This window comes from Lathamus discolor, chromosome 2 (assembly GCF_037157495.1).
Source record: "Lathamus discolor isolate bLatDis1 chromosome 2, bLatDis1.hap1, whole genome shotgun sequence".
Taxonomy (NCBI): domain Eukaryota; kingdom Metazoa; phylum Chordata; class Aves; order Psittaciformes; family Psittacidae; genus Lathamus; species Lathamus discolor.
This window is the reverse complement of record NC_088885.1, coordinates 110,884,519-110,912,255: the sequence shown is the minus strand read 5'-3', so window position 1 is coordinate 110,912,255 and position 27,737 is coordinate 110,884,519. Positions and strand designations below refer to the sequence as shown.

At 44.1% G+C, this 27,737-nt stretch overlaps 1 protein-coding gene across 1 annotated transcript in view; it reads right to left on the bottom strand.

The window, feature by feature from the left end:
• Positions 1-22,921, bottom strand: part of COLEC12 (collectin subfamily member 12) — a 104,569-nt gene extending 81,648 nt beyond the window's left edge. The window contains exons 1-2 of the mRNA XM_065668088.1: positions 22,754-22,921; positions 10,318-10,368 (exon numbers count right to left, since the gene is read on the bottom strand). Coding sequence (XP_065524160.1) covers positions 10,318-10,368; positions 22,754-22,760 — 58 coding nt within the window. The 5' untranslated portion in view covers positions 22,761-22,921. The remainder of the gene's footprint in view (positions 1-10,317; positions 10,369-22,753) is intronic.
• Positions 22,922-27,737: the final 4,816 nt, after the last annotated feature.

The window sequence follows — 27,737 nt, the reverse complement described above, 5'->3', positions numbered from 1 at the left end:
AATTCATAAAAGAGGTTAAACATGTACTGTCATTAATTAAGCAGGCACCTGCTTAAGGAGACAAGTAACTTATGGAGCAACGTTGGCGTGTTTGAGGCAGCAAGAGGAACCGTGACTGGTGACTTGGAACAGGGGGACGACAAGAATCGCCCTGTATTTGGCTTTCCAGACCCAGGGAACAATACACCCAGGAGCACATTTGGGGCAAAAGAATTCTAGATGGGCTGTACCTGCAATCTAGCCCATGGGTCTGGGTTTTGTATATTTGAAGTCATGCTGTTATGGAGTCCAACACACTGACCCAAATCCAGTTTGGATGTATTCATATGAAACGGAGCACATAGTTTTAAATATGAACACCTGTGCACACAAGCATTGACAAGCAATAACTCCTGGGGACAAATGAATTTAGCTGTGCACAGATGCTGTGTTGAAACCTTGACAGTGGGTGATCGGATTATTCTAGCTTCAGAGTGTTCAAAATGTTAATTAAGAACAAGACCTCTCCCACTCCAAACATAAGTCCTACAGGTCAGATTTAAAATGAAATCACCAGTTATGTGGAGCATTATATGACATATTTCCATCTGAAGCAATACATTTCTAGGAAGAAGGGAGGAAGTAAGAAAAATACCCCTTGGCTCTATGCATTACTATTTTTTGTAAGCAGATCGTCCTCCATTATGTGATAAAGCAGAAATGTATGTAAGGAATCTTATGTCACTACATACACAGATGGTCTGAAATCATACCTTAACCTGTTAGCAAAATATATAAGGCAAGTATTTTTTCTGCCATTGAGCACTGCAAAATGTAGCGTATATTGACCTTAACAAGCCTGGCAAGTAAAAGCATCCATGTCCATTCCTATGCTAATTCAAATTATAAATCTCAGTAGAATTTTCCATGTTCCTGTCAAAAGACCTTGGTAACAAGCACACAGATGCACGTTACCTAAAGCAAAGCAATGAGCATTTTCCAAACTTTTAGAATTTCAACTTTCGAACGATACACAGCAAAACCCTGTTAAGCAGACCCTAGTGCCCAGACATCCTCAGAAGAAAAATGATCTGCCCTGCATCTTTGTAGCATTACAAAATGGATGTCAGAAAAGGTGCCATGAAGTCCTGTTATGCTGGGCCTGAATGCCTGCACAAGATTTAACACAAAATCTCTTTACAAGCCTTAGCTGGGTTGAAGAGAAGTGGATCCCTGTGTCTTGCACTCCTTGTACCTCCTACAAAACCTCCAACTGCCTCCATCAACAGTTACAAGCTGAACCACAAAACCCCCACATTCACATTTTATTTATTTAAGGCATCGATATCTCCCTCTCTCCGGCTGTGTGGATTTTCCAGATGCATTTCTGACCGAGCTGAAAGAGTATCTGCAGGACACAAACCTCTGCACACACCTGTTGCGCAACCCTTGTCTGTACTGGCTCTGGGCACCAAGCAAGACTCCTTCCCGCTCATGCCTCCCTCCCAGCCCCTCTTTCCAGAATCTCAGCCCACTGGCTTAACTCAGGCTAAAACAGGACAAACTGAAATTTCTTGGCTGCCTTACCTAGGTTTACCCATATAATACAGAAGGTTAATAGAGACTGGATAAAATTTTATTTCACCTTTCCTTTGGCTAATCTTGTTGTACTGCAGCACAGCGGAGTTTTGGATTGGTTTTGGCTTAGCAAAGCAAGATACTGTTCCTTGTTAGTGTCTGCAACAGGCAAAACCAGCCGAAAATACTTAGTCTTTTATTTGCACTATCCCCATTACTGTTCTCTCTCACAGGCTTCTATAGGTATCCACATGCTTTCCCCAGCATTTACACAGGACATAACATGTTATATTTTGCCAAGTTGGACAGAGCCTTGGGTGACATGGTCTAGGGTGAGGCATCCCTGCCCATGGCTGGGGGCTGGAACTAGATGATCTTAAGGTCCTTTCCAACCCTAACCATTCTGTGATTCTATAATCTCTATGTAGTAACTCAAAATGACCAGGAACGTGATGCTCTTGCTCAGGATTGAAGTCCCTTCATGCAGCAGAGGTAGATGCCAAGGTTCCCTAAAGCAGGTGAAATGACTCCCACTCTAAGCCCTATATTCAGATTTCATACAGAAGTCAATATTCAGACAAAAAAATTTCTCTCTGAAAATCATCTAGAAATTTGTCAAGTACGACTACATGATATACCACATTTGTGGTATCACCTGTCTCGGGACAATGGCTGGGCTCAGAGCTGCTGAGTGTGATGGTGGAGGACAGCAGAGACCACTGGGATTGTTTCAGGTCTAGGTTCAGATCTGAGTCCGGGTCTGGGCCAAGCTGGTGAGGTTTCACACCTTCCTTGTAGCGGCTCCCCTGGGAGTGTGGGAAACTGGCACTAGCCACACAGAGTCAGGGAAGCTTGATGTAATATTAAATGACATCTTACGTCAAAACATCATGCCACTTTTGTTCTAAAGCTTCTGAGAGCTCAGGAGACAAAACATCGTATTAGCAATTTAATCCAATCTTCCCCCTTCCCTGGGATGCTGCTGAAGTGAACAGTAGGAGACAGGATTGCTCCTTTAACTGGAGCAAGCAGCAACAACTGTAGGGGCTTTTGACCAAGGCAGCCAAAGACAGAGAGGGCTCCTAATCTGATAACTAGAGGTTTATTCTATGAGATAGTGCCTGTGTCTACCAACATGTTTGTCAAGCTAACTTCTATCAACTCTTTGTCTTGGTAGCTGCTAATTAAAACATACAGCTCTTTGTTGTTAGCATACGTGTTCATAAATTGCTGACAAATTAATGGCAGCGGCACTGCTTTATGCAGATTGCACTTTCAGGGGCCTGGCTCAATGGGATACTGAGCTGTGTTTGCAAAGGGCTCTGTGCCCTGCAGAATCAGGTGCGGGGATGTCACCTCTGCCACATCACTTAACATGGGTGTTAGAGCTCCAGGACACTTTGAGGAAATTCCCAAGAAATAGAAGGAATCTAAGATACCAGTATTAAGCAGCACACAACAAGTATGTGCTTTATGTTGCGTGTGGATGTCTCTAACAATCTATCTTCAAGGGAAAACAGCGGTCTCTTTTTTATGAGACACCAGTGCACCTGTGCCACTGGTAGTAAGTATACAGCACAACACTATTCTGATGGGGAATAACTCTTAAACTGGTACAGAAGAGCCAAAGACCAACTAGACACATTTGAGCACTTGCAACCTTACAGTTAACAGCACACAGTAAAGAGCAGAGTACAGTAACAGCTGGCTACAGATGCAGACTTGTATTTGGAATACAGCTTAAGAGGAGCTCAGGAGTAACGCTGGTGTGTGCTACAATTCCACAGCAGCACTGTGAGAGTCCACTAACAGGTACTTCCAGCTACTTTTTCTTGAAGTTTTCATTTCTCCGAGTTTTTGTGTATTACTCCTTTGCATGGAAACATAATGGTGCTGAAAATACAATGCTTAGTTTCCTTCCAAGACTTTAATTTCACAGGTAATTTCGTCATGAAGTTGAACAGCCCGTAATGCAGCCTAGGTGTTTTGGCAGCAAGCTCATATTACCAAACATCATTATTTGTCCAGCTAGTTTACAGGGAAATACATATAAAATCCCAGGTGTTGCTTTCAGTGTAGCCAGTGTTTTTCATTCCATTCGGAAATACAACGTGCTGTTCAGCCCACACACCTATTTTATGGCTCTAATGAATAAAGAGAGAGCAAGATTTACACATAATGGTGACCACACGGCCTTGCAACGCGCCTCTAAAAGACAGCAATTGATCACACAAATATTGCTCCAAGCATGCAAACGCAATATATGAAGAAACATGTCAGGAATTTTAATTGTACTAGATAGGAAAAACCCGTAACTGAGAGAAAATAGATTGCCTACATAAGAGCACACAGCTGGAATGACTTTAGTCCCTACGGCATTGCTAAGAGGCCTCTTTATGGGTTTGGATTAGAAGAATTGCCTTTAGCCAGGCACAGCAGGACAGGTTGGAAAGGGGCAGCTCCAAACCCATAGACCTGAACAGCTCCTACAGCTCCTCAATCAGCTGGCACAGGACACACAGATCTGATAACTTTTTGGATCTCGCTATTACTGCCTGACACTGATGGACTAATCAGCAACTGTCTTCCATCTTTAGGAGGACTGGTGGTTTTAAATTTGTGGTTTGGATATATCAGCAATAATCCATTTATCACCCATGCCTTTTATATTGCAAGAGATAGAGGCTACTGAGAGAGGAGGGACATGCTGGTGGCATACAGGCACCTTGACAGCTTGTGAGAACCTTGATGCTCCTCTGCAGTGGCAATACTACACACGTCAGCCTTTATTTATTTATCTATCAAGACTTCAGCTCCCCCAGTATTCTGGAAAGAAAAGAAAGACAAAGAAACCCTTCACAGGCAGTCCCTCCGCACGCAGCCTCTGATGGACTGAAGCCCCAACATAAGCCCAGGACACCCAAGAGTGCTGAGCTCTCCCCACTGCTCATGGCTCACCCCAGGAGAGGGCAAGCTCAGCCTCTGCCACCATACTGGCCATGGCTATTAAAAGGGTGGCTCCAAATGAAACTTCTCAGCCTAAAATGAACAGCCACACGGGCACCACCATTCAGTGGGGATTTAATTACCCCAGGATGCACACAGGCAAAATCCTCATCAGAGAAATATGACCAGATCAGCGAATTGGAAGCAACGTGCCCAACTTTCCTCTGGCTTTGTGAGTATTGGTGACCCTGTGACTTTTTATTAAGCCACATGATTACACGCTGCATGCATACGTGTGAAAGAATGCCCAGGGAGGGATGTGGCTTGTGGCACCTGAAATCCCTCATTGGTCGTTTACAAACCATAAAGAAAAGCTGACAAATTCCTAAAGCTTAGAATTACTTTTCTTTCTTTTTGTTAGGGGCTTAAGGTTTGTATGGATCTAGCACACCACCAGGCCTTTTCTTTGGTGCATATCACTATAGATACGAACAATGGCCTGGATTTATCCATACATAAGGACTGAAATTATTGCATCTGTGCAGTGTTAATGAATGAATGCTATTCCTGAACTATCACAAAATTCTAAGCCATGAGTTTTGCTTACCATAATCGTGGTTGAACTGCTATTTATAGGCAGAACAAAAAAAATGTATTTTTCAAACCCTTTCCTGAAAAATTATTCCATTTCAGTTATCATTTATTGCTGTAAACCATTCATAAGGCTTTTAGCAATTGTTTCATTGCTAAACCTCCTCAGGTGCATCCTATCAAAGGTGGAGAAATAATATATAGCTTCTCACTGTATAAAATAGTAGAAACAATATATAGTGAGAAAGCAGTTATTAAATGGATCTAGCTCAGGCTGCCTCCAAGCCACTCGTGAAGGGAAAAAATCTTATTTTCCAAATATGTTGATAAACATCTTTTCTTCCCCCCTCACCTCTTTTTAGTGTAGCAGATTTCATTACTGTGTGGCAGGATGATTCATCCATTTCTGATCCAGAAGTCTCTAGATTTAATTCTCACACCTGGAATAATGCTCAGGAGCTAGACTGTCAGAACCATACAGAAGTGACATCCTGACCAGACATCTCTTACATACCCTATGGAAGATACCTAAAAATATACCCACCTTACTTGATAGGAGCCCCAGGTAATTTTTATCCCTCCTTTCCTAACAGCTGTTGACCTACAGGGTGTGGGGAAGACCAGAGGTCCAAGTGCCTTGGTGCACACTGGAGATACCTGGGGACACACAGGACTGTCCCCTACCAATGGCTCAGCCCCCATGGCGGGGGAGTGGGCAGGTGAAGGCGAGGAGGACCCTGACTCATGATTTAGGGCATAAGGGTGACTGATCCGAGTCTCTCTGTGAAGTACAAGCTTACAGCCTCCAATTCTGGCTGTGTTTGCCAAGGGCAAAGGGTAATGATCTTACACAAGCTGCTTAGTCTTCTACTTATCCATAGGGCACTGACCCTATCTTCTGATTCCTTGAGAGGTTTCTCTTCATCAGCAGGGTTTTCAGCTCATTTCTTCAAAGCCTGTTTTCTAAAACATTGACAAGTGTGCTTTGCAACAGTTCAAAGCACATTCCCTTTGACAGTTCAACAACCACGTCCTTTGCATTCAGCTGTTCTATATTGTACTGTAACTTGCAATGAATAATTTCACACTGAAATTTCTACATTAAATACTCTGTACAGTAAAGTGCAGGTTTTAAGATCTAAAACATTAACATAAAAAACAAATTCCAAATGATCTCTATATCTATTACCTGGGAATGCCACAAACTAGGAAGATAGATAGGCCACCTCAGAATCCATTAGTTCCCTTCAGTTTCCTCATCTGTGCCTATGCCCAGCACCTGAATCTCAGTATCAAAACCCTGCCATAAAGAGATCTCATCCTGCTACCATCTAGCCTAAGCCCTCAGGCCTGAGACTTAGCACCCCAAAAGTGTGCAATATTGAAAAGCAAGTTTTGCTCTTTCCTCATTCATTCTTTCCCAAAGTGAGGTGTGCATGGGGTGGTGCAAACCAATGACACTGACTGACGAAAGAGTTAACATCGGTGGCAGTCTGGTAGAGGAAAATGACTGGATAGGCATAACTTGTTATCTGGAGCAGATAACTTCAAAGCAGCCTGAGCAGTGACTGATGATGAAGTAACCATGATAAGAAACACGCTTCCTCACGTGCTTTTTCAGTGCAGTAATCTGGAGGCACTGCAGCTGAGCATCGCATTTCTGGCAGTGTCCCTGCACATCTGTAGCATCCATTGAGAAGAAGTAAACAGCATCAGTCAGCTGGAAAGAGCACTTTCTTCAACCCCCCTGGATTCCCTGCGGCAAAAAAGGAGAAGCAGTGCAGGATATTGTGTGTTCAGTCCTCTTTTCAAAAGCTTCTTCCCCAAAATGAACATTGTTGAAGAATGCTTCTGTCCCTCCTCCCCTCTGCAGATCTCTTCCTTCCTTGAACCAAACTACAGTCTCCAGCAACAAGGCAGCTAATAATAAACTCCTCAGCTGAACTCTAGGAAAGCAGCTTGGTCAAGGCTCTGCCTGCCAAGTGCTGACCCACACATGTTCACAGCTGCCAGCAGTGACTCACTGCAAGCCATGTTTTTTACAAACCAGTTGTGCTTCAGCCATCTCCCCCTTGGAATACATTTTGCTCCAAACAAGGCATCACACTTCCAAGTGATGGAGTCAAAGGCACTTAAGTCATGGACCTCTGACCATGTCTCATGTCAACAGCACATAGAGGGAGTACTCTGGCCACAATATATTAACAGAACTGCACTTAGACCATGGCTCTTGAAACAAAAACCCCACTGCTGCTTTTATTACTGCCCACTCCAGGAGGCTGTACATGAACAGTGCTGGGATTTCTGCAGTGCCAGCCAGTAGACAGGATGGGACTCCTTTCAAAGTGACCTTTTATCTAAGGTTTGTATAACAGAAGTTGGTTCTTGCCTTGGGTTTCCCCTACATCGCCTTCTCTCTGTTGCCTATATTGCCACTGAGGACACAACGCAAAGAGGGAACACCAGTTGGGACAGCAGGCATAACATTTCCGACTGGTCAAGCAGGAGCTTGAACTACTCAGATGCATTTCTGCCCCAAGAACAACCTCTGGTGCTTCACCGGAAATGCTCATGCAGCTGGCAAGTGAATTCAGAGTTCTTAAAAGACATGCATGTCACCTTACTAAATGGAGGGCTTAGTGCCAGGTGAAGCAGCCAGCACTGCTGAAGGCACATGGCTCCCACTCCCACCAGAGATTGCTCAGAGACTGCATGGAAATGCAGCAAGGACTGCAGAAACTGGAATGCACTGAGTTGGGTTTTCTGAAGGAGGGGGAATAACCCATTTATTTGACAGGCTGAGGAAGTTGGGGCTCTTCAGCCTGGAGAAGAGAAGGCTGTGTGGAGACCTCATAGCAGCCTTCCAGTACCTCAAGGGGGCCTATAGGGATGCTGGGGAGGGACTCTTCGTCAGGGACTGTAGTGACAGGACAAGGGGTAACGGGTTAAAACTTAAACAGGGGAAGTTTAGGTTGGATATAAGGAGGAAATTCTTTCCTGTTAGGGTGGTGAGGCACTGGAATGGGTTGCCCAGGGAGGTTGTGAATGCTCCATCCCTGGTGGTGTTCAAGGCCAGGTTGGACAGAACCTTGTGTGGGATGGTTTAGTGTGAGGTGTCCCTGCCCATGGCAGGGGGGTTGGAACTAGATGATCTTGAGGTCCTTTCCAACCCTAACTATTCTATGATTCTATGATTTATGAGTGCTTGCAGGCAAACAATACAAGTGCTGGTGGAGGGACGTAGCGAAACCAGGTCAGCCTAGCTCCTCCATGTGCTGCCCCATGATGCTGGGAAAGATGAGGAAGGGGAAATGGGAAGAAGTTCAGGCTCAGAAATAGTATGGAGAAAGAAAGCTTCTTGGATCACTACACTACTGAGTCACACAACTCTCACCAGTGCCAATGCTATGGCATATATGGCATATATAAAGCTATGGCTTTATAACCCCCATTCCCCCTTTAGTTGAGGCTCTTCTGCAGATGTCTGCAGATGTCTGTACTGCAAGCATCTGGGACACTTCCCTGACCACAGTGATGTTTTCATGAAGGAGAAGGGTGTTATGGTTGTCTTCTAAGGGCAGAACTACGTCTTCTCTTGTGGTGAAATCACTTTCTCCTGCCACTGCCAGACTACTGGTCCTCTCTTCCCTCCTGCCACATCAGCAAGCACAACAGCAGAAGCATTTCTGGAAATGCTCAGATAAACCTTGCATTTCTAAGGGAATAACTCACACTGGTAGACCACATTACCCAGGAGAAAGAAAGAAATGAAAGCAACATGCAAAAGTCCCATCATGTGCATCATAACAGTGCACTTACTATTGGGACAGTAAGGACAGTGGAGTGCCCGCTCCTTGCTAAAACCTTTCACAGTTCACCGCAAGAGCATGCTGACCAAGGGATAGCTAGGTAGCGGGCAACACAGAGGGAAGCTATTTTTATAGGTGTTAATGAATCCAGCTGGAGATGACAGAAATGAACAGTTCACATTTCTTCCCATTTCTCAAGAGTTTTTTTTTTCTTTTTTGATGTTCCAGGGCCTAGTAAAAAAAAAAAGAAAAGGAAGAAGAGAGAAGGAAAAAACCCCTGTGTGCAGCCTTATGGCAGGACTTTCCTGAGATCCACAGATGCTGGCTCTGTGGTTGGCTGATCTATCCAAAATAAAGCTCAACAGCAGGGAGCGGAGGAATAGTTCAGGGGGGTAGAAGAGGTCATGCGAATGTGCTCCCCCCCTCTTGAATGCTGCGTCTCCTTACACTGCCTCCCCCTGCTTGGAAGGGATTGTTGACTTATTTTTCATTTTCAGCCTGCCTTTCCTATCCGTTTGCCAAGGGGGGTTGTTCAAAGTGACTCTTGTTGCAGCCACTTTCCCAGGAGGGAAAAAATAAGGTGAACTTTTATCCTGATGGCTTACAGTCAAAAAGGCAGCTAGCGGCTTGGATGATGAGACCCCTTGGCTGCTCCAAGACAGAGTCGGTGCTGTGGGAGCTCAGAGGACACCATGTCATCTGCCTGTGCTTGCAGGGACAGCAGTCAGCCTGCCTTGGGCAGAGACTGAAATGTTACCCTGAGGGAAAGAGCACAGGAGCCTTGAAAAGAGGATTGTCAAAGGTTGCTGACCCATGTATAGAGATGTACTTCTTCACACAAAAAAAGGAAAGAAAGTGGGAAAAGGAAAGAAAGAGACTGACCTCATTTTAATAATTTCTGACACCACAATACATTCGTATCCTATACTTTTACTTCTTTTTTGAGAGGGGTGCACAGCATATCTCCTGTCACAGTTGGCAGTACAGCTTCTCTGAGTCTACAGGAGGTCCCATGCCACCGCTACTGGGAAAACCTACAAACCACACTGCACATTGGTCTGTGGGCCGAAGGAAAGCTCATCTGGGCAAGGGACATGGAAGAGGTGTGGACCCCTTTTAGCTGCCAGCGCGTTAATTTCTGTTCAGGTGTGGGCTTCAGGTTTGTAATGCTAGTGAGCAAATAACGAAACCAACCACTTGCTTTGGATCGGGGCTATTGCTGAAGTGTGTGTTTGACAAGAAAATAAACCAAGTCTAAAAATCACACCTTCCACTAGGCAGATATTAGGCTGAAGTGGGTAACAGGACTGTACCTGCACGTTTGATGCTGCCAGCAAGAGAGGTTTTCATAGCAAGTGTTTGGCTTACCCTCAGCGCTTTGCAATAGCAAGCTGAAAGATCTGCTGCCACTTACCAAACCTCTTGTAGCCGAAGGACTGTACCTCCTCCTCCTCTGCAAAATCGTCTGGAGAAAGAAGAAAGACAAGAACAGATTATTACTACTACCACTGGAAAAAGACGGGAAGTTTTTACAGGGTCAAATTAATAAATTAATGTAAGTTTAATTGATTTGTAAGGCAAGTTACTGATCTTCCCCTCCACCGCTCATATCCCACCTCTGTCCCTGAGTAGAAAAGGCAGTTCAGAGCCTTTCCCCCAGCTGGTGTCCCCAATAAAAATCCAGACTACAAATGGTTTATCAGCTGGCACCCACCCTGAGGCCTGCTTGCTCACCTAAGTACACTTCAGAGCAGACATGTCTCTTATCACAATGATGGCCACAACTGTCACAAGCGTGCTGCTTGCGCAGGCTCATCTGGAGCACGGCACTTGCTCCAGCCCACCACTGCCTATGCCACCCAGGCAGTTGGGCTCAGGTTATATATGCACAAGTTGGGTTGCCTGAACAAAGTGCTATGCACTGCTATGATGAGTAATGAGAGAGAAGTCAGAAGCAATGGCTGTCTGTCCATCCACCACCTCCCATGGGTGCTAGCTTGGCCTGAAGAGACATGATCCAATAAAAAACTGGAAACAGAACTGATAACCTCAAACAGATGAGAAAAATAAACACCCTTTAAGCCCTTCTGTTCTCATCGTCACCAGCCAGCAAGCAGCAAAATGCTAATAATCTCAGGGTTTTTGGTTTGGTTTCCTTTTTGGTCAGAAGCTTTATTTCTCTCCATTTCTTTCCAGCAGCAAAGGAAAAGGCTGGCATCAGCAGAAGAAACACACCCATGACTTCTTTAAAAGGATATGTTTGCGTTCGTGTGTTCAGCTGCCTTCTACCAACACAACTCCTCTTTCTGCTGAGTCGGGAAGGTAAGAGCCCTGCCTCATGACCAGCACCAGCCTTTGCAACAGGAGACCAACTGCCAGGGAGGGCAGCACAGGCTGCTCATCTCCTGCTCTCCGGCTTCCCAGGGGGAGCAGAGTAGATTCATTCCCCCTCCTCCAAGCACCATTGCAAGCTGGGGGAAGCCTCTGCAGGGCTCTTTTTAAACAGGACCTAGGACACAGCTTCTCGAACTGTGGCCGGTGGGTTGCAGCCCAATGCTGCACTGGGGAACCACACTGTCTTGCCATGTTTCTGAGCAGAAGGGTGGAGACAAGCCTGCCTCCACACTGTGAAAAACACCCACCACCATGAGCTGACAGCAATCCCCACTCTCCAAAACCCAGGCTGTTGTTTTCATCGAAGCAGGGGGGAGGCAGACACAACACCCTGGGAAGCGTCAGTGATGCTCACTATCTTCCAGCATGGGATGCTGAGGAAGCCTACTCACAACCTCTCCATCCAAGACCTGTCCCTGACATGAGATGTGAAGGAAACAGGAGCTCAAAGCCAGTCAAGCGCTTCACCAGAAGGAACACTAAGTGAGCGTCAGTGGAAAAGGAAGCTCAAAGCAGATAAACAGACATGGTGGAGTGAGAGGTCAGTGTTAGACCTTTACTGTCCACAGATTTACTGCATCTTGAGACTGGGCTAACTAGTGCGACAGCTAACTCAGGCCAAACCAAAGCCTTGAGGGGATGAATCTGATGGTGAAGTAAAGGTATGGTACACATCCAGACCCAAATCATTTGAGTGTATGTCCAGCAAGAAATCTAACCTCCACCTCCTTCTGAGTTGCAAGGTGCCACGCACAAAAGTCTGAGGGAGGCTTTTCTTGAAGCGGCAAAGAAGTCCATGAAATGCATAATTTTACAGAATGACAGCCTTTAATCAGACAGCATTTTTGATAAAATAGTTCAAAACTCACATTCTTCCCCAAGTAAAATGTTTTGTTCACTGCCAGAGGCACTCCTGTCCACATCTTAGGCTACCCCCCCAGTTCAAATGTGCATTTAAGAAAGGGAAGAACCTTTCCATAAGGAAGAACCAATGGACACTCTTTAGGCAAAACAAACACATTCTGATTTTGAAGGCAGAAAGAAACCTTTAAAAAACCAAACCCAACAAACGCTCGCAATTCTACCAAATGTTATCTGAAGACAAAGTCGCCCAACAAAACATGACAAATACTAATAAGCCATAAACAGTCAACCACCAAGTTTCTTATCCTGGCATTGAACTACTCAGGAAAGATCTTCCCCTCTTGCACAAAAGATAAAACGCTGCACAAAAAAGATACCAGCTCCAGAGCCCTCAGCTTCCTGCCCTCTTCTGCTATCAGGGCTGCAACACAATCACCTCCTTTGTTTCTCAGAAGCATAACCTGGTTTATCCAATCCACATCTGACATACACAGCCAGGCTGTTTAAATCACGTGGCTTCATCCTATGCCACATCTACAAGACCTTCCTCCCAGGCTGCCAGACTCTTCCCTGTTGTTTAGTTTTTCATGCTTAGCCCAACGGCATTGCCCTGGCCATGCATAAGAATTGTAGAATCATAGAATAGTTAGGGTTGGAAAGGACCTTAAGATCATCTAGTTCTAACGCCCCTGCCATGGGCAGGGACACCTCACACTAAATCATGTCACCCAAGTTTATTATAATGTTTTTGTTTCTTTGGACTTTTTATATTTGCAACATGTTATATATGTTTCGCACACATACAAACAATATACATTGATATATACACTTGCATACTTTCTAAATATACATATATATACTTGCTGATGTTTGAAACATAGGTTTATCTGAGCATGCCCTGCTTGCTAGGGATGAGTCTTCTTTTTTCTTCAGCTTCGAATACTTTATGATTATTCATTAATCACCCAATTTTGAAGAGTGATTGTGGCACTTGGAACAAAGAAGTGGAGATGGACAAGGACAGTTTTGTCACCTGGTGACCTAGCTCCTTGCTTACTAAAAACTGAAACATCACAGAAAACCTCTTTAATCCTTGTGTGTTGATCTAGCAACATGCAGCAATGTATTTAGAAGAAGCCTATTAAAGCTATCTAACAGACTAAGCTCAGTGGTCTTTCAGTCACAGCTGCCACTAGGCACTTGGATCAAATCATGTTTTACAATATAAACTGTAATGTAACGAGTATAAGGAAAATAAAGATGGGAGGAATAAATTAATAAAGCAAGGTTAGACTAAATGTTCAGAAATTAACAGCACTGTATCCTTTGGAAAAAGAGACTTGGATGGGTTGAAAGTCCTCCTTCTAAAGAAAATCGTGTTTGAAATATTAAAAAAGAAGTTGACAAATAAGTCTATAAATTTGAGTCCCAAGGCAAAGCCATGTGCCCTAGGCTGCTCCCCCCATGTCTTCTGGGCAGCATTGTGAAACTTGGCCCTCCGCTCCATGTTCCAGTGCTAGAAATACCTAAGTTTTGTCACAGATTTTACAAAAAATCTCAAAGCTTCCCGAAATCTTTGAATTGGGAAAATACAGAAGAACTTACGTTTGCATTGTAAAGGGAACAGCTTTTCTAGAGGAAACTATGAAAATGTGATCTGTGATGAATTACAGAGGTTAAGAAAATACATGCAAAGCAGGAAAGCAAATAGTAAGAAAACATCCAGCACGTTTTTATGCCTTATGCTTTTAAAGGCAGTATCAGAAATTGGAGTGGAAAAAAATACATGAGTTTTGAGCACCAGTGGCTGATATTACAAAAGAAGATCTTCATTTTTATGTCAGTGGCACCCATACACCTGAGTGCAGCTGCAACTGGTGTAAGAGGGTTTTGTTTGACACCGTGAAATGCATAGGTTAGAAATATTTTTCTTTAGTTTAAATCCAACTCTTCCTGGTTACAGAGAGGACTGGGATGAATGCAGTATTTCCGCTACATACATATACATTTAATATATAGGCAAGGCTTATTTTCCTGGGTGAAAAATATGAAAGGCAGATTCCTCATTGAAACAGACGATAAAGCAGATGTCCCACACAGAAGAATTAACTCTTTAGTGTTAGGAAGGCCAGACACAGTTTAGTTATAAGCTGCTCTACCAAGCTCCTAGCTGTGAGCTGAAAGACAGAGAATCCAGAACAAGAAAGACGAAGAAACATGAAAAGTTGGTTAAAATGTGATTTCTTATTACACTGACTTCTATTGAGCTCTGGCAGAAAGAAGGTCCATAAAAAAGGTGAACTTTGGGCAGAACAGAAACATATGTGAGCAACCAATTGTATTTAACCGTGTAGGAGAAGGACCACCAGAGCTCCTGTTTCATCAGGTTTACAAGAGTCTCCTTGGAGGCTACAACAGATTGTCACGCAGAGCTTACAGCAAACCACTAAAAATAAGTGGCTTGCTGTAGCTGAGCAGCAGTACATCAAATATTTTAGGGAGTCAGTATAAAGCAAGAGCTCTGGTCAAAAAACACCCCAATCTTTGAGATATTTGGGCTATATTCACACCCAACCAAGTAACAATGCCAAATTCTACTTGCCCTATAGTTATGAATTATTACTGCAACACCTCTAATAAATACAGTTGTAGAGTTAAATAAGTTAAAGTAAAACGCTTCAAAGGAGTGGAAATTCAAAAAAGCAGTTCAGCTGGGGATTAACACAGCAAACAGAGGGAATTCATTTAATCTAAAACAAATTAGACTCTCATTTGATGAATTTGCTAGAGGCAAAGCAAAAATCTGTGGAGTAGAACTGTGTAATTTCTAGTTCTTGTTCTTAAATCTTAAATAAATTAATCATGGACCACTTGCGAGTCACTCTGAGGTCAAGTAAGAAAGAGCTGGCCTGGAGCCAGAAAGGATGCCAAATATGCCCCAGGACTATATGGGGCCTATAACCACTGCATCACTCAGTCCTGTTGTGGGAATAGCACCAGATCTGAGGAGCCTTTGGTGCAAGGTGATTTTAGGGAAATTGTTTCCATTTTATCCCCTTCCTTTTGTGGGTGTCAGTGTTGGCATACACAAGGTGTTACACAAAGCCGCTAATGGACATGTCCAGGTGTCACCTTTTAACAATCACACAATCACAGAATCACAGAATCCCAAGGGTTGGAAGGGACCTCAAAAGATCATCTAGTCCAACCCCCCTGCAAGAGCAGGGTAACCTACAGTACATCACACAGGAACTTGTCCAGGCGGGCCTTGAATATCTCCAGTGTAGGAGACTCCACAACCCCCCTGGGCAACCCGTTCCAGTGCTCTGTCACTCTTACAGTAAAGAAGTTCTTCCTGATGTTAACGTGGAACTTCCTATGCTCCAGTTTACACCCATTGCCCCTTGTCCTATCACTGGATATCACTGAAAAAAGCCTAGCTCCATCATCCTGACACCTACCCTTTACATATTTGTAAACATTGATGAGGTTACCCCTCAGTCTCCTCTTCTCCAAGCTAAAGAGACCCAGCTCCCTCAGCCTCTCCTCATAAGGGAGATGCATCCCGCTCAGCCATTTAAAGAGGATTAACTAATGAAGCAAAGAAGACCTCAGAACCATTAGAGATGCTGGGTTGTACGGTGGCTGCAGACACATGCTATCCAATCATTTCTATAACTTTTATGTGCATTAAAGATGGGTTCAAAGTCTGTTTAAAGACTTTGTTTGAAGTCTTGAATTAAGAAAAGACACCAATACTCCGCACTATATTTGAAAACCTGGGCAAATCCATTTCAGGAGGGAATGAGGCATCTGGGCTGAAAATCGTCGTGCCGAGCTTCAACTCAGATTTTAGAAGTTCCTTTATAATCCTTCTGAAAACGCGATTTACAGTACATTAGAACTTATCCCTAAGCACCACGCTGGGAACTCAGGACTACAAGATTAATTTGTAGTAACAATGATATCCAGTGTGAGAGTTTCCTTTAAAATAAATCTCCCAAAGAGCTTTAATAGCTGGGGCCCTGCCTTTCCCACTGACTTAATGGGAACTACATAGTTATATCCCAGTGCAACTCTGTAAAATTAATTTCATTATCAAAACCAGATTATTAATTTTTTTTGGCACCATTTGGAAAGAAACTGTGCCCATTATTTGAAAATGGTGATACTCGTCTCTTTAACCCATAAACCAGTATGGATGCAGAACTCTGCTCCGAACCACACAAGCGCATCTCCATGAGGGACTGCTTGTAGTGTCCAAAAGCTACTTCTGCACCCTCTCCATCTCAGCCTTCTCATGGAAAGGCAAAATTTATCCACTTGTGAGGTTTCTGTAATATTAACAACTGTTCAGACAGACGAGAACAGTGAACACTAATATCTTTCTCAAATCACATTTCAAAAGCTTTTTGAGCAGCAACCAGATTTATATACATTTCTGGTCACTATTAACTGGGTCTACGCTCAAAGTGCTGACCTAGAGGTGAAACTGAGCCAGCAGAAGCACAGCAAGCAGCCACAGCCTTCAGATGTTGATGATTTCATCAGTCTAATTGGTTTCCATTGGTTTTCACAGCATTTATTCCTGCTTCCCCTGTCTCTTCACAGATGCTTTGTTTCACTTGTCCTCTTCTTCTGCCTTTCTCTGCTACTTTTTCCTTGTAGCCCCTTTTCATATTCAACCCTTTCTCCCTGAATCAACTTTGATGAGCCCTCCCTCATAAAAACCTACCCCACACTTAAAACAGTTCCCAGCTGACAAGGTCCCAAGCCAACACATCATGCTCACAGCATCACTGTAGTTGGCTGTATGGTGCCCATATTTTCCACCCAGTCCTTTGTCCAACTTGTCACACAGTACACTCCTCCAAATGGGGCTTACATGGATCCTGCATCCGCAGAGTACCTAGTCTTTAGGGGTGTTGTGGCAGAGGTTCAGCTGAGGCAGTCCTGGAAGACAGCCTACCTCCCCACATCCCAAAACATCCTTTGGGATGTCATCTGAACCTGGATTCTGGCAACAAGACTAAGGTTTTTCCCCACCTCTGTCCTTCAGGCAGCTCATCTGGGAATTTGTCTATTTTCAGTATCACAAGAAAGCAAGAAGCAAGGTCCCAGATCAGAGATCTTCTCTTGACACATTAGCTAGGACTTGGATTGTGTCTCTCATCACCTAACCATGCATAAACCAAACAAAACATGACAAACGGGTGCACTGTAATATTGGGGTCTCGAACTATTCCCCCACTGCTATGTCCAAAAAATGTGAGAGCTCACATTAAGAAAAAAAAAAAATAAAAGAAGATTAAGAAACTCAGAGCTATAAGAACTACTGCTCTGGTTTTGTTTTTCAGGCTCAAAATGAAGAGTACACAGGGGTGTTTCTTAGCCTGTCAGTGCTGCAGACCATTGCTCCAGTACTGGGGTCAGGACCAGCTGCATGGTGCAGAGGGTTGACCTTAGGAGTTAAAAGTTTAAATCATATCGTATTTCATTGTAATGATTTAAGAGCAAACAGATCTGTTCTCATTAGTGCACTGAAAAATTGTGCCCCCCTGTCTGTATGTCAGAGGAGGCAATTAACAGCAGCATTAAAATGGCATACACATTCCTAACAACACACGTCTCTATTACCTCCCATAACTCATTCACTTTGTTCCCCACTGACGTTGCAGTCTTCACCTCAAATTTATGCACCGAAAGGGACTGTAGTTTTAGATGGAAGCAGTCAAACTCTGAAGACAATTCATCTTAGGCTTGTCCCTCACTTGTACAGACCACACTCACATTATTCGGAGGATCAGGTTCACTTTCAGTGCCTGGTGAAAAGCGTCTTTATTTTGCTTTCCAAGGGGGAAGGCTGGAAGGAGGGAATCTCTGTTCTGACACACAGAACCTCAGGATAAGGAACGTTTTGTGAAGCTGAAGATAACTGGGCACGCATCCTTCACAGCACTGAACTGCTTTTATCCTTGACATTTCCTCCAGTTCTCTTTCTTTATTTTACTTCGTTTCCTCTGCAAGGCCTGACCAGCTCTTTCTCTCTGCAAGATCACCTTTCCCTCCTTATCCTAGCAGGCAAAGGCATTTGCACCTCTGGGCACAATGGTCTTCCAGTGCAGATCTAAGCAAACTGCTCAGTGATTGTGACTAAAAAGGGCTCTGTTCAGCTCTCAGCTGCAGCAAAGTCAGTCTGGAATAAATTTATGCTACCCAAAGCAGCAGAAGAAAGAGCCACAGGAGATTTTAAACAACTCTCTTCTTCACAGGGATAGGCTTGCTCATGCTATTCTTAGTCCAACACGGATGGTTAAGGTAGAATACTAAAAGTGAAGAAGTAATTACTGAAAATATTCCTGTCATAACTAGCTTATATGCTAATTCTGTTCAATATCCATTGTAGTGGTACAGTAATATTTCTATCTGTGAAATAATGGATTTCTCTTGTTTTCACAAATTCTAACACTCCGCTTTTCTGTATACTCTTAATAAAAATCTCCTTTGACACATGCTTGCTTGATCCTCTTTCTCATTCATCTGTGCTACCAACCAATTCAGGCTTAAAATCCTCTGTGCTACCAACCAATTCAGGATACACACTGACTGTATAGTAGCATTGCTTGGGATTTGTTCTGCGTTGTATCACACATTTATTATAACTGCTCATGCCTTTGAACTTCTGCAGTAGGGTCCTGTGACATGTCCAACACACAGCACTCAGAGCTCCTGCATATGTTTCATGTTTATGTCACTATATTCATACAAGCTCTGTTACAACTGGCCTAAGCAAAGGTTACTGGATCACTCCACTTCTAATCCTTGGTTTTGAGATACTTTCTGGCTTCTGCAAAATGCTCAGGATGGGATTTTGTTTTTGAAACCTGCAGTGTGAAGCTTCTGTCCAGGAAAGAGCTATTTGCAGACGCCTGTCCATTTGATATTGTGCATGTGAAGATTACAGAGAAAGACCTTTTCTCCTGTATTAGAAAATTAGAACATTTACTCCTTTACACTATAAAAATAGCAGTGTCATCAGAACAGAGGAAAGACAAAACTTGTCAATAATGTAAACATCATATAAATAGATTATTTGTTTTAAATCTTCAAGGGAGCTGAGAAGGATCAGCTGAATTTGCATGTGCACTCAGCTCTTCCAAATGGAAGCTCTACCTGCAGATTGCATCCAGGCTCCAAGTTAAAACACAGAAGGAATGATTTTCAGGTATAAGGAAGAAATTTCTTGCAACTAGTGTGGTGAAAGACTGGCACAGGCTGCCCAGAGAGGTGGTAGATGCCCCATCCCTGGAAACATTCAAGGTCAGGTTGGATGCTGCTATGAGCAACCTGATCTAGTTGAAGATGTCCTTGCTCATTGCAGGGGTGTTAGATTAGATGACCTTTAAAGGTCCCTTCCAACACAAACTATTCTACAAAATACAGGCTGATGTGCCATTGTCTGTTAAAGTGTGCACTGTATAAGGAAAACTTGAGTTAAACTTAGCTGGCACATCCAATGAAAGCTCAATGTACTCTATGTACTGAAAACTATGGGCAGAAAGCATATGGCGCTTTTGAGGCAAACTAGTCGACACTAAGCTAGGCATCCAGACTAGACCACTCCTGAGGCAAGGCCTGGCTTCACCAGTTTCAGCGGAACACCACAAAGGATGAACCTGCCCCACTGTTTCACTCCATGTGTCTTTTTTTCAAGCGAGAGGAACTGCACAGGACAGGGTATTTGGTCACATTCCAGTTCTCAAGCACATGACACCAGATGTTTGTCCTCCAGCACCATCGCTATACAAGTGGTACGTAGCAACAGGAGGAAGGAGGAGGAGGGGGAAGAAGCAGGTGAGCTACCTTGGGTATCATAATTAAAAGCTTCTCTGTCATCCTGGAGCAAAAGTCCCAAAATGACCACCTTGACTTTGTCATTGCCTGATTCGGGGCAGTAGTATTAAGTCACTATCCAAACAATAGCCACATTTCAGATGAAAATAGCTATGACCAGTACTGCCATGACAGTAGTGATTACAGATACAGTCTGCAGTAATAATTACAAAATATATCACAGATACACAGAAAGAAGCTCTCAGTTTTAACAACTCTTGTCCCTGTCTTAAATTAGGGCCAGTGTTTTTGAACATGTGGTGGTGTTTGACTATGAGGAAGCTGTTTTCATTTGTTTCCCAGGCAACAAACACTCATTCATACCCCAATAAATAACTGTAACTTAGAAGTATCATTTGATGAAGATACATCTGACCCTAAAGCAGTCAAGTCTCTTTGTAAATAACATGAATTATTACTAAAGAGTATCACAAAGTCTGTGAGCTCAGTGTAGTTTGCTGGAAATAAAACTGCCAGCATATTAAACATAAACTTCAATTTGTTTTACTGATTTAAAACATAACACATTATGAATAGCCGCAATGGAAAATATAATTTATTCCTTACAGATATTTAGTGATGTAATTATTTAGATATTCCTCCATTCTCCAGAGAGGGTAGATACAGAGACAGCTGCAATCAACAGATCATTTTGATGTTACTGAGAAAAATGTGTAACTACACCAAGTCCTACAATTACTACCACCACCAAGTTTAAAGAGAAACTAGGAAAAAACAAGTCTGCACCCAGAAAAGGAAAGCACAGAGGCAAAATTTGGTTTGGCTCTCTGATTTCCATAACACTGGCAACGGCACTTGATGTGATGTTTTGTTCGAAGTTTCTCTTTTCTCTTGCTATTAACACAGTCATCTAAGAGTTCTTCTTTGCCTGTTTTACTACTGATTTCTGCAACTCTACAGGGAAAAGAAGTAAGATGGCTGTGATTGCTATTAGGGGAACTGAATAGTGATGGCTAGAAACCAGCATGAAGCATCTCCCTCTCTCTGGAGTGCAGGGCACCAACATGTGCTCCCAGCAGGAGCAACATCTTCCCTCCAAATGCAACTTCCCTGCTCTGCAAAGAGGCGGAACGGAAGGAGACGCAAGTCACATTATATCTTACTGCTGTCCTTGGATCTTTGCATCCCGCCTCCCCCCAAAACCAGCGCAGCCTCAGCCCTAGCAAAAACAGAACTTAAGGCTTTTGGTGATAACATGCCGGGGTTATATTGCTGGATCCCCATTGTTTTGGTTTGTTCCTGCCGTTACGCTGATAATGACAAGCTGATGACAAAACTTTTGGCACAAGTACCCTATAAATAAGGAATGTTGTAAATACATTATTTTTAATATGTTGCATGGCCCTGTAGAGACACCGTGTCACAGCGCCAGGAGTAACTTACATAGCGTGTGTGGGCTTGCAAAAATAACCCCCCCAAAAAGCTTCTCCTCCCTTCAGGCAGCTATTCTGGCAAGTGAATAAATAATCACATCATTTGGTTTCCTGGGCTCTGGAAACTAAGTGTAAGTACCATGATGTTTACTGGCCTCCTGGCATCTGGAATCAAACTCTGCAATCCAAGCACAGGCACACGGGTGCCCAAAAGCAATTTTCTCATACACATGGGTTTTTTCCTTCCACCCTTTGAGTTTATTTTTACTTCTGAAGAAAAACTAGATGCAACTCTCACAAACTCCCAACTACTTCCTAAACTTTCCATTATGTCCTTTGATGTTTTCGTTGTAAGTATTCCCCAGCGTGTAAAGGCTCTGCCTCTTGCTGTAACGCTATCAATTTTCCTAACCAGGAGGCTGTCTTGCAACCCCCCATATACATCTTTACTAGGTTACAGTCTACCAATTTGGCATCTGCTTCTTTATTCGATTTTAAAAGTGTGTAATACCTCTCAGTCACAACTTTGCAGGATCGGGTCAACCAGCAGAAGTGGCATGTTTCATGTATTTAAAATTAAAAAAAAAAGGGGGGGGGGGCAAAGAAAAAGGAAAGGAAACAAAGATTCAGTTTTAACAGATGCAAAGCAAAGACCAAATATTTTCCAGTCGGTGGCTGTTGAGGAGAAATATGCCAAATACATTTCACAAGCCAGTTAAGCCTCTACTGGCACCTAATCACTGCCAGATGTTTAGAAGCAACACCAAGAACATCGCAAAGCGTTGCAAAATATAAACAAATAAATTAGGGAGAAATAAAAGTCTTCTTCTGGGACGGGGAAGAGAGAGAGGGAAGCGGGGTGCCGAGAGAAAAAGCGCTGGGGAGAGCACACATGACGGGGGACACTCAGGGACACCCCAGCTCCCCGGACCGGACTGACCAGCACAAGCCAACCCGAAGGCGAGACCCGCGCTCTGCCTCTCGCGGTACCGGCTGCCTGCGCCCTGCCGGTGTTCTGCCCGCAACCTGCCCGCACCGTACCCTACCCGCACACTGCCCTGCCTGCACCCTGCCCGAATCTCGCAGCAGCCCGTCCACATGGCGCGCTACCTTCACCCTGCCCGCACCCTGCAGTCCCTACCTGCACCCTACCTTCACCCTACAGACCCTGCCTGCGCCCTGCCCGCCGCCTGCTCCGTGCCTGCGCACCCTTCAGCACCCTGCCCGCACGCAGCCCTGCCGCTGCCCAGTGCCGGCGGCGCACGTGTGCGGGCGGCGGAGCGGGCGCCCGGCTCCCGTCCCTACCTTTCATCTTGGCGCCGGGGCGGGTCACATAGGACGGACGGGGAGCGGCGGGCTGGCGGGCGGGCAGCGCTCCCTGCCTATTGCCGGGCCATGCCGGGGGCCGGGCGCGCCCCGCCGCGGGCCCTGCTGCGCAGCCCCGGCCGCTGCCGCTGCCGCTCGTCGTCGCTCCTCGGCCGCCGGCGGCACCGCGCTCTCGCCGCCAGCCCCGAGCGGCCCGGCCCGGCCCCGCCTCCCTCCCTCCGCCCCGGGGAAGGGGCCGCGGCCGGGGGGGCGGGCCCGGGGCTTCGCCGGCGGCCGGGGATGGGGGCGTCGCACCCCGAGCAGTGGGGTGCCCGTGGTGGGGGGCCGTGGGCAGCAGGGTTTGTCCGGGGGGGGCAGCCCAGGACTGGATTTACAGGGCACCCACCGGGGACCGGAGAGCTCGAGTGGGACGTGGTGATGCCAGGTCCCTCCCCGCCCTCCTCATGCTCGTGTCAGGCACCTGCGGGTGTTTGCCTCAAACCACCGTGTTGAGCGTCGCCCTGCGCAGGCATGCCACGGCTCCCCTTACGAGAGGTCCCGGATCTGTGGGTGCCCATTTGTCAGTTGGGAAGAGCCTGCAGGACGTGCAGAGTTCACCCTAGCATTGAACGAAGCGCCACAAGAAGTCCTGTTGGATTCAATGGGATTGTGCGCAGTGCACGCACTGAAGAATGTGTGTAAATATTTGTGAGATTAGGGATATACAGGCCAGTCATCTTTTATTTCTCTAGTTCTGGTTGTTGCCAGGGATAATGGATCGTTTCCAAGCTCCCATTTTCCTGAAAGGCGTGCTTTGATTTTCTGCAATCCACCCATTTTTAGGGCATTAAAGACAGCGATAACTATTTATGACCCAGCTTCAACTATTAACATCAGTGCTGATGAAATACGGCTCATGCAACATGCACTGGTTTGTTCAGGAGGATGAACAAAGTAGCGGACCCACCAGAGAGCCTTTCCTCTCAGAGAGAAGAAGTGTGAATGTGGGGATGCCCAAAGAAATGATACTATATGGTCTTTTCAGTGAGGTTATGGGTCTGAGGACCATAGTATACCAGAAAGGTCATGGTACAGTTTACAGCATTAGTTTACAGCATTAATTTAGCACCAGGTCAAAAAGCATTGGAAACCAAGTACGATCTCACCTGAGTGAGGAATGGAGGATTAAATCCACAAAAAGTAACCATTGTAAAGCAAAAATTAAAGAACGGGTTTAGAAATCTAAATTCCTTCTGTTGGTCTAATGACTTGAGTTGCCATCTACTTAAGCGCATTTCGCTAACTTGGAGGCAGTACCTTCAGTTTGGGATTGCCGAAAATCCTTGAATACCAGCTGCAGTAGCCATTTGCTGCTTTAAAGCAGGGCTCAGATATCAAAGAGACGTGACTCAGCTTTTAGTTTACCCTCTGGAAATTGACTGGAATATCTATTTTTGGTACAAGTCGTGAGTAAAACACTTAAATCTGAACACAGTCACCAAGTAGTTACAGGTGTCCTGTAGTGTTGTGTTGGATTAGGACAACAGTTCTTGCAGTGTTTCTCAGACCAATTAATGTTCACTCAGTTGTGTGATTTACTTTGGATCCTAAGTTAACTTACCATTCTCATACTGAAGAATCAGTATCATTCAGTTACCCAAATGAAAAACTATAGACTCCCATCCAAAGCCCATGAGAATGTTTCCAAGAGGGAATCTTTTCATTAATTCTCATAGGCTGGATGAAACCAATAATAAAGCTTCATTTCTCCAGAAGAAAAGTACTTATATTTGAAAACACAGTGCAGAAGGACTGCCTTAAAAAAAAAAAAAGAAAAAAAAGTCTTGTGACTTTAAAATATTTAGTTTGCGACATAATGGGACACTTTATACGTCTAAAATAAGTTTCTACATTATCTTTTAATTGTGTAAGCTGTTTTCCACGTTGAATTTTTTATAAATAGGTTATATATTTAGATGGCTGATGAGCTTCTACTCTTCCCATGCCCCATGAGTTCTGCCTGCAGTTACACACACAAGGACGCTGGGAATCACCCAGAGACACAACCAGTGGCCTTAAAGGGAATTGCATCCAGTTCTTCCAGACTTCATCCCTAGCTACCATGCAGGTATGCCAGCAGACTTGGTTTCAGGTAAGAAGAGCAGCCTCTCTCCAGCACCCCTCCCCTGCCTGGGTTTCAGATAGATGCTGACCCTGAACGACCAAATCAGGGGCCACATTCAGACTCACCCTCTATTTTCTGCTTAGGTGCAAGCTCCCCAAGAAGTCTGACCTCCCAGAACTTAAATTGCATTTCTTACTACATGGGGCTCAAGAGATATTCCTGCTAGCTAGGTAAACCACCGAATACCTACATATTTAGGATGCAATACAGTACATAATACAGGATGCAATATGTAACCAGCATTTCCTATTCGTGGGCCTTTACCAGCTTGAACCTTTTATACGCTCTTTTATATTTTTCAAGTTTCATTTAAAGCTATGGTGAAATATGCCAAACACAATTACACTGCCTCCCTGGTTTAAACCACTGATCTCTGAAAAAGCTTCAAGCATATTTTCATATTCTTTTTATTTTAAGGAAACTTTAGTCTGTGTTCTAGGGAAATCTAATTTTACAGAAACACTTTATTTTAGGGACTTTTTCATTACTCTAGTTGAGGACATAAATTATGAGGCCTATTCTTTCATCCAGTAAGAATAATAATATAACAACAGCTGACGACCACAACGGGCTGCCTGTCACAAAGTGATCCCACATTGCAGCCAGATTCCGAGTCAGAGAGGGTCTGGAGGATCTAAACAAATCATCCTTGATTAGAAATGTTTACATAATAGCTTAATATGGCTTGTTTATATGGAACTATGATAATTTATTCATCAAATGCTGAATTAAGGTACCCAAGTGAGAGCTTTGCAGTTGCTATGCCATAGGGTGACTTTAAGCACTTACGTGTGTGTTGTTCATTTTTCCCTTGCTACAGTTCTCTCTTGATTATCAAGGAAGTCCATCTAAAACGGGTCACACTCACTTTTACTCTGAAAAATGTGTTCAAATTTGGCAGTAATCCAAAAGAAAAAGATACAAATTTAATCTCCTCGTATGCACTTCAGAATATATTGCACAGACTTTGCTGAAGTGGTATAAAACCAGAGGTAATGTGCACATTTCCTATTCACGTTGATTGCACTTCACAATGGACCATTACCTTCTCCCGTCTCTTTCCCAGAGCCTAACCTACAAACTCTCTTCTCTGACCACAAGCTCTTTGGCTATTTGGCCAGTCTTGTTGATGCTGGAAGCCTTACTCCCCACACATAGGGGTATGTGTGGCACTCTTCTTTGACTGTCAGCCTTCTCGTTGCCTGGGGCCACATGCAGTACAAAGGGCAATAATTAAATAAAGAAATCCCCAAATTGCATGCGTCATTGAGAAGAACTGCATGTGACACGGAACCATATGTGGAAGATCATTTGTCTCAACCATTTGGGTTCAGTACAAAATGTGCATTTGAAAAGTTAGAGTTAAGTGTTATAACATATTTTAATGATAAATCATTTTCTCCACAACAATTTCATATTGTTGTTAATGACCATTTTGGACCTGTGCCCAGAGTGAAGACGTTATCCTTGGATCTGGGTAATGAGTTTGTAAATGACCCTGAGCAAATGGTGAAGTTATTTATTAATAATATTGTTAAATCTGCAGATGAGTTTTTTCTTATTCTGGGTAATTAGCATCATCATTTGGAAGTATTTGGTTATCTAGATTTGCCTCTGACAAGCAAGGCGGGTTTTTGGTTTTCCTTTCCTACCTTCTGATTAACTGGGAAACTGAAGGAAGGAAATTCTGAAAGCAGCGAAACACCTGGCTGTCTTCTTGGTATGCCAGAATTACTCAACGACACAGACTTGTTCTAGATACAGTTTGGATATAGATCATGGAAAGGCCCATGCACCAGTTCTCTTGTCTTTAAATTGCTGTGACATTTTTCTTTTAGACACTGGATTTCTTAGAAGGAAAGCACAAGACAGCTCTAGAAAAGGCTGGACAGTCACATTGTTCTAAATTTAAAGAAAAGCAAAATGTTGGAATGTCATTAAAAGTACAGCTATTACAAATAACTGCAGATGATATTTAGGAACCATTGCTTCATCTTTTTGATATTTGATGAAACACGTCAATGAGAAAATGAACATGAGCCGGCAGTGTGCGCTCGCAGCCCAGAAAGCCAACCGTATCCTGGGCTGCATCAAAAGGAGCGTGACCAACAGGTTGAAGGAGGTGATCCTGCCCCTCTACTCTGCTCTTGTGAGAGCTCACCTGGAGTATTGTGTGCAGTTCTGGTGTCCTCAACATAAAAAGGACATGGAACTGCTGGAACAAGTCCAGAGGAGGGCACGAGGATGATCAGGGGACTGGAGCACCTCCCGTATGAAGACAGGCTGAGAAAGTTGGGTCTGTTCAGCCTGGAGAAGAGAAGGCTGCGTGGAGACCTCATAGCAGCCTTCCAGTATCAGAAGGGGGCCTATAAAGATCCTATAAGGATACTCTTCATTAGGGACTGTAGTGGTAGGACAAGGGGTAACGGGTTAAAACTTAAACAGGGAAAGTTTAGATTGGATATAAGGAGGAAATTCTTTCCTGTTAGGGTGGTGAGACACTGGAATGGGTTGCCCAGGGAGGTTGTGAGTGCTCCATCCCTGGCAGTGTTCAAGGCCAGGTTGGATGAAGCCTTGGGTGGGATGGTTTAGTGTGAGGTGTCCCTGCCTGTGGCAGGGGGATTGGAACTAGATGATCTTGAGGTCCTTTCCAACCCTAACTATTCTATGATTCTATGATTATGGATTTTGTTCATGTTTTGAACGAAGCGCGATTATTTCCAGTTCAGAAAGTTTGGGAAATTCTATTCTGGTAATTTATAGACCAATTTCTTTGCACAGTATTTTGTCAAATTGCCT